This window comes from Plecotus auritus (genome assembly GCF_963455305.1).
Source record: "Plecotus auritus genome assembly, chromosome: X".
Taxonomy (NCBI): Eukaryota; Metazoa; Chordata; class Mammalia; order Chiroptera; family Vespertilionidae; genus Plecotus; species Plecotus auritus.
The window spans coordinates 40,298,959-40,307,079 of NC_137784.1; the positions used below are offsets into that span (position 1 = coordinate 40,298,959).

The following is an 8,121-nucleotide window of genomic DNA, read 5'->3' on the forward strand; positions in this document are numbered from 1 at the left end:
AAATTCGTGCACGGGTAGGGTCTCTAGGCCTGGCCAGCGATCAGGGCCAATCGGGGCCTTCCGGCTGCCAGCTGGGGCCTCCCTTCCCCGGCTGCCGGCCAGGGCCTTATTTCATTCTGTGCCACCCCCTGGTGGTCAGAGCTCATTATAGCGAGCGATCAGTCTCCCAGTTGAACTCCCATGGGGACAATTTGCATATTAGGCTTTATATATACTAGAGGCCCAGTGCACAAAATTCGTGCATGGGGGCAGGGGGGGTCCTCAGCCCTTCCTGCACCCTCTCCAATCTGGGACCCTTTGGGTGATGTCTGACTGCCTCTCCCAATCCAGGACCGCTGGCTCCTAACTGCTCGCCTGCCTGATCGCCCATAACCCCTCTGTCTGCCTGCCTGATCACCCCTAACCACCTCTGCCTGCCTGCCTGATTGCCCTTAACTGCTCCCCAACCGGCCTGATGCCCCTAACCGCCTCTGCCTCACCACGTACCCAGGACCCAGGATTCCCTCCTCCAGCTGGTTGCAGGCACCGGGGACCCGGGCTTCCCTCCCTCTGGCTGGCCGCAGGCACCCAGGACCCGGCCAGCTGCAGTCACAGGGGACCATGGGTGGGTGGCTTCGCCCAGGCCACAGCCACAGGCACGGGCACCCAGGACCACAGGGCAGGCGACTTCTCCCTCTCCCAGGCCACAGGCACAGACGCAGCTGCTGGCACCCAGGACTATGGGGCTGGAGGCTTGTCCCTCTCCTGGGCCGCAGGTGCAGCCGCTGGCGCCCGGGACCGCGGGGACCGTGGGGCGTGCGGATTGTCCTTCTCCCAGGCCGCAGCCTGGCTGGTCCCCATTCCTCTCTCGCAAGCTCATTAGTACCTGGCTGGTCCCCATTCCTCTCTCCCCAGTGTTGAGTATCTAAGCCATTATAGTGTGAGGGCATGACGACCATTTGCATATTAGCTCTTTATTATATAGGACTCTTTATTATATAGGATTTTTTTTTAAGAACTATTCCTTTCCATTTACAACTTGGCTAACTGTTAGGACAAGAAACCTCACTTTTGGCCTATCTCAGCTTTTGACATGCCTTCCTCACTAAGCTTAATTATTTCTAGCTTTTCATTTAAAGTGAGATGTGCTGCTCTCCCTTTCACTTGAATACTTAAAGGTCACTGTACTAGTATAGTTATTAACTGGCCTAATTTTAATTTTGTTATGTCTCAAGGAATAGGGAAGCCCAAGGAGAGGGAAAGAGCAGTCAGAACAAACACAATACTTACTAAGTTTGCTGCCTTAATATGTGGAATTCATGGCACCCCAAAACAATTACAGTAGTAACATCAAAGACCATTAATCACAGATCACCATAACAAATATAATAAAAATTTTTGAAATATTACAAGAATTACCAAAATGTGACAGACACAAAAAGTGAGCAAATACTGTTTGAACACGGCACCTGTAGACTTGCTCAATGCAGAATTGCACAAACCTTCAATTTGTAACAAAAACACAATATCTGTTAAGTGCAATAAGACAAAATTCAATAAAACAAGGCATGTCTGTACTCCAATCTACCTCACTGAAGAGCAGCCTTTCCAAAGGTGGGTGGAGATAATAATTCTATTATTCAAACATTTTAATTAAAGAAAGTCCAAAAAATAAAGGTAGTACATATGCCTTTGAAGAGATAAATACACTCTCCTTAGTTTCAGGCTACTTGATTCTGATTCAAAAGCATCTTCTTTAAATATCCTATAAAGTGCATTCCAAAAAGGATAGAATATTCCACTACCACGGGTCATTTTCTCCCTCTGTGGCCTCCCAGAAAGCCTGTGGTCAAAAGGGCTAAGGGCAAAAGGCAGAGCACAAGCCACCCCTTATAGTGCTACTCCCTACCCTCAAGCCCTTACAAGGAGAAAATTCTTTGCAGAGAAACACTCAAGAATCTGTCTCATCTATCCAAGTTTACATAGCTTACTGAAGAGAATTGGACTTGTACTTTCTTCTCATTGCCTGTGGATTACCTCCACTATCATCTCCTCGACTCTCAACAATAGCTCTCCTTTATTTTTCTTTTCAACTTCCAGAATCATTTATTTTTCCTAGAATTTGGATACAATTAACTGCAGCAAGACAGTGCTCAATACTATTTAAGCCTCACTTTAGGTTCTTAAACTACCTCAGCATTTGTAAATGTGAATTCACATTCCAACAAAACTGGGAAACTAAAATTTGATATACCAACAAATTTACTCAATATTGATGTAACTACAAAATTTTTCCTTTATTTTTCTTTATTGATTTTTAGAGAGAGAGGAAGGGAGAGGGATAGAGAAATAGAAACACTGATGAGAGAGAAACATCATTGATCGGCTACCTGCTGCACACCCCCTACTGGGACTCAAGCCCATAATCTGGGAATGTGTCCCAACTGAGAATCGAACCCGGTGACCTCTTGGTTCCTGGGTCAACACTCAACCTCTAAGCCACACTGGCCGGCCGGGCAACAGCTCTCCTTTTAGCTCCTTCTCTCGGTGGACTCCACCAAAGAAACTGCTCTTGCCTACACATTCCACTTCTTCCATTCCATGTAAAATCTGCACTCCTTTCATTTCCACTTCCCTGAAACACTCAGACATGAAATCAGATTTCACTACACACCTATCAGAATGGCTGAAATAAAAAATAATGACAACACCAAATGCTGATCAGGATGCAGCGACTGATCACATACACTGTTGGTGGGAATGTAAAATGGTGTGGTTGCTTTGGAAAACAGTATGAGAATTCCTCAAAGGTTAAGCATATGACCTAGCAATTCCATTCCCAGGTGTTTACCCAACAGAAATGACAACATATGTCCACACAAAGACTTGTGTACGAATGAATGTTCAATGTTCACAACACTTTATTTGAAGTAGCCCAAAACTGGAAATAACCCAGATATCCTTTAATGGGCTAAACAAATGGTAGAACATCCATACCATATAATACTCTTCAGTAATACAAGGACTGAACTATTGATAGATGCAACAACTTGGAGAAATCTCGAGGGCATTATGGTAAATAAAAAAGCCAGCCCATCAGCAGATGAGTGGATTATAAAACTGTGGTACATCTACACAATGGAATACTATGCTGCAATAAAAAGGAACTCCTACCATTTGCAACAGCATGGATGGACCTGGAGAGCACTATGCTAAGCGAAATAAGTCTATCAGAGAAAGATAAATATCACATGATCTCACTCATTTATGGAATATAATGAAAAACAAACTGATGAACAAAAACAGATCCAGAGACAGAGAAGTTTTGATCAGATCGTCAAACCTCAGAGGGAAGGTGGGGAAAGGTGGGGGTAAGGGGGAAAGATCAACCAAACGACTTGTATGCATGCATATTAAGCCTAACCAATGGACACAGACACCAGGGGGTGAGGGCATGAGTGGGGTGTGGCGGGGGGGGGGGGGGAAAGGGGTGGATAAGGACACATATATAATACAGAAAATTTTTTTAATCAATACAGAAAATTTTTTTAAAAAACCAGTGCCAGCCCTAGCTGGTTATGCTCAGTGCACAGAGCGTCGGCCTGCAGACTGAAGGGCCCTGGGTTCGATTCCAGTCAAGGGCACATGCCCGGGTTGCGGGTTCGATCCCCAGTGGGGGGCATGCAGGAGGCAGCTGATCAATGATTCTCTCTCATCATTGATGTTTCTATCTTTCTCTCCCTTCCGCTCTGAAATCAATAAAAATATATTTTTTAAAAGCCAATGCCAAAAGGTAACATACTATGTGATTCCACTTATGTAACCTTTTTGAACTGACAAAATTTTAGAAAGAGAGGACACATTAGTAGTTACCAGAGGTTAGAAATGAGGGAGAGGGGCCATGACTCTAAGGGGGTATAGCATGAGGGAGATCTTAGTGGTAATCAAACAAAACTAGCTTTGTATCTTGACTGTGGTGGGAGTTACACAAATCTACACATGTGATGAAATAGCATAGAACTATATGTTTTATTCTAAAGTCAACTTTCTACTTTTGATATTGTACTATAATTATGTTAAGATGTATCCAATAGGGAAAATTGGGTGAACACAGGACCTCTCTACTATCTTTGCAACCTCCTGAGAATCTATAATTATTTCAAAATAAAATGTTAAAAATATTGAGTTAGTAGGAATATCAAGTCTCTATCAATCATCTGAAATCTCAGGAGTCCAAGCCCAGTTCCAATAAAAGCTCTCAAAGGAACCATGTCCACCCTTGATTCACTGCCCCTGACTGAAAAATTGGGATATCATGGCTGTCTGAGAGGTTTTTCATCTGCTCTCAGTTTTTCCTCTCCGCTTCTTTTTCCACTACATCAAGGCTTGCTTAACAAGTTACAACAGGTTAAAGAGAATCAGTGAGGTTTAAAAAAGGGCGGGGGCAGACAAGCAAAAGGGAAGTGTTTCAGTCAGCAACGGAGTATGACTGGCATCCTATGAGAGGAAGAAAATGACATTGTAAAAATATGCAGGAAGCTTATACAAAGATAAAGTCAATTGGTGTCCTAAAAAACTGAAGTAGAATCTGGTAATTATTCAGTTTTCTGGCTATCTAAAGTTCCCTCGACAAAAAAATTTCCCCTGGTGATCAAAGAGGGGCCAGAAGTCTCAACAAACATCAGAGTTCTTTTTTGTGGGACAAAGAGAGGAGGTTAAGTGAAGCAGCCATTACTCAGGATGCCCATTTCCAAAACACTGCCAGCAAAGACCACATAAGGACATTGAAACAAAAAGAAATTTGACAAAGCATGGCTGCCTAGGCTCTTCCAAAGAGTAAGACTACAGTGTGACTCTGTTCAAAAGAGATGTGTTAATAATCAGGGAACAAATAACTTACTTCCTCTCCTCAGGCCACATAAGTAGAATTTGTCCAGATTACAGGGGGGAAATTATAGATTGCAACTGTCAGCAAACAAAAAGTCTACTTTAATCTGTCTGTTCATTATGTCCCAGTATTCAGAGGATCTGCTCAGTAGCTAAAGAGACCCAATTCTAGTTCTGGCTCTGCCAACTTGCTAGTTCAGTGACCTTGGACAGGTTATTTTCCATCAGCAAAACAAGACTAGCCAATCGTTTCAAGACTCGGGGTCAATCTGAATGAAACTTTGAGCCCTTGGGCAAAAAGGTATTTCATATTAGATCCAGAGTGAGAAAAGATAAGCATCTTCTCTAGTCCCACTCCCAGCCATGGCAGTTAATTCCTCAAGCCAATTTCCCAGGGGAGAGAGGAGATAAAGCCCAAAATGAAAATTGCAGAAAAGGGACCTGTACAATGCCCCATTTCTTGTCTTTCAGCTGCTACATGCATCTGGAAAGGTCAGGCTCGAGCATAGATGAGATCGGAGGATCTAGTTGCCAATGTCCACCTGTCCTGTTTTTCAGAGGATCCATCCCCTTTCCTTAACATCATCTAAGGGGTAGAAAGGGCCCTTGTCTAATACCAAGGTGACTGTAAGTAATTCCTATTTTGTCCAGATTGAAAAGGCCAAGGTTATTTGGGAAAATGTGGATACCAAGTGTTTTTCATGGCCATAAGCTATTGAGTTCTTCTATTTCCATAACAAGGCACAAAGGCCACTTGCAAACTAACAGTAAGCCATAGTGAAATTAGAGGGAAGGGAGAGCTACATGAATTTTGGGGTACCCATAAAGTTCTCTAATTCATAGTGCCTTCATATGTTTAAGCTTAGGGTAAAGGAAGAGTCCCCTACTATCCTACGTGTCTGCTAATATCCAAAAGATGCCCTCACTTGAACCAACTCAAATTGGGAAAGGGCCTGAATCACACCATTCACATGCCTGCCATCAATCATTTCCCAAAAAGGACAAGCCTGCAAAACGCCATCAAAGCAAGTCCTTATGGCCCCCCAAAAGCACCACCCTTGCATCCTCTCAAGATATGTAACAGATGCCTGGCGGGTGTGGGTCAATGCCTTTCTGGAGGAAGCATTGACCTATGAACCAGGAGGTCACGGTTGGATTCCCAGTCAGGGCACATGCCCTTGTTGCAGGCTCAATACCCAATAGGGGGCGTGCAGGAGGCAGCCGATCAATGATTCCCTCTCAACAATGATGTTTCTTTCTCTCTCCCTCTCCTTTCCTCTCTGAAATCAATAAAAAATATATTTTAAAAAAAGATATGTAACAGTCAAATGTATCAGTTATATACCTAACTGTACTCATGCACTTTGCCCCTGGCACGCACAAATGTACCACACCTTACAAAAAGAATGCACAAGCTCCATACACCATTCTAGTAACTGGGGCAAATAAGTGAGAAGCCATATTGGTAAGTGACCAGGGATCCACATGTGCAGAGTAACAGACCCCCCCCCCCCAAGTATATGGGGAGCCCTCCTCATTTCTAATATCCTGCTTCTCTAGCCACCTGTGAGGGTGAGGTTGGAGAACAGCAAGAATGAGTAGCCACACCCTGCTCTACCATTACCCAGCATGTGTCACAATCCTGATGCAAAGCCCCGAGTCCAAAGACCAGGTTGGGCGGCAGAGGCCTGTTACATAAGCTCTGCAGGGCTGCCATTGGTGAGCCCCACCCGACTTCACCCTCCTACCCCCGATGCTTTAGGGGGGTTCTACTCCTGAACATCTATATCAACAACCTCTGGGAAAGATTCCTTTTTTGCAAGGACCTATGAAATGTAGGCCCTTTCTCTTTGCCTGGGATGGTCTAGGGCGGGGAAGGGAAACTAACCAAATGACCTTTCAAGGTCCCTGCCTTGGGGCCTAGAGATTTGCAGGATATGCCTTAAGTCCCACCTCGCTAACTGGGAACTGGAGGAGACGGAACTGCATGACAGGCATGGGAAAGAGGGCAGAATGGTTCTCGGCAATCTGAGCTGTTCCTCGGTAGATCCACCCCAAAAAGGCACCTACAGCTCGTTTACTGGGCTGGGAGAAATGAGGTTAGAAATCGTCACACTCGGAAAAGTCGGCAGCATCGCCTAGTATGGCTAGAGCCCATAGGGCAGAGACCAGGACTAAAAGCGACTTTGGGCAGGCGGGAAAGCAAGTCGGCGCTGGCCAGAGAGGCTGTGCCAGAGCCCGGAGGAAGCGCGGGCAGATGAGCAGAATTACCTCATGACGACCCGCTTGCCCTTCACGTCCAGCTTGTCCAGAGTCAGCTTATTAGAAAGAGACATCTTGGCAATACAGCAGCGCAGAGAGCCCGCAGACCAGTCAGCGACGGAGACAGCAGCAAATGTCCGACTCAGACCGCGTGCAGACCTCTAAGTAGCGCGCGGGCCGCCCCGGCCCCGCCCCGCCCCCAGCCCCGCCCCTGCCCGGCCGCTGGTCGGCCCCACGTCGCTAACAGCAGCCACTATTGGACGCAGCCAAAGGCACCGGCGCGCTTCAGTTGCTCCGAATAGCTGTCAGTCTGTGAGGGCGCTGATGGGACGTGCGGCTCACACTTGTCACGTACTACACGCAGCGACCCACTGGGAACTTTCCTAAGGGCGGGAGCGGGGGCGGGGGCGGGAGCGGGAGCGGGAGGCGGCGCCCGCTGGTGGAGGAGAAGGAGGCGGGTGGCCTCGCAATGCAATGTGAACAGAGGCCCAAGGTCGCCGCTAGACTCTCCGCCGCTTCACCCAGAGCAGCTGCAACGCCACCCAAACCCATGACATTCTGGGGGAAAGCACCACCCCCAGCCCCCACCCCTTAGAGTTCCTGGCAGCTCTACCAAGTTCATGCAAATGAAATTCCACATAAGGCTGCTGACTGGTTTTAATAATCGAGACTTCTTAGAAGTCCAGGTCCCTCCTCCTCCCTACCTTTTTTATAAGAAAAAGTGCAGCCCGGATGGTGTGCCTCAGTGGTTGCCTTGATTTGATTCCCGGTCAGGGGACATGCCTGGGTTGCGGGCTCGATCCCCAGTAGGGGGCGTGCAGGAGGCAGCCGATCAATGATTCTCTCTCAACATTGATATTTCTCTATCTCTCCCTCTCCCTTCCTCTCTGAAATCAGTAAGAATATATTTTTTTAAAAGAAAAAGTGCAATGTAATTGTTCTGGTTACAACACAAGGCTAATGGCAAGCACATAGTGTATTTCGTGCATTAAT

General features: G+C 46.3%; 1 protein-coding gene across 1 annotated transcript in view; it reads right to left on the bottom strand.

The window, feature by feature from the left end:
- Positions 1-7,341, bottom strand: part of PGK1 (phosphoglycerate kinase 1) — a 56,298-nt gene extending 48,957 nt beyond the window's left edge. The window contains exon 1 of the mRNA XM_080653266.1: positions 7,138-7,341. Within this exon, the coding sequence (XP_080509392.1) occupies positions 7,138-7,202 (65 nt within the window). The 5' untranslated portion in view covers positions 7,203-7,341. The remainder of the gene's footprint in view (positions 1-7,137) is intronic.
- Between the last annotated feature and the right edge of the window lie 780 nt (positions 7,342-8,121).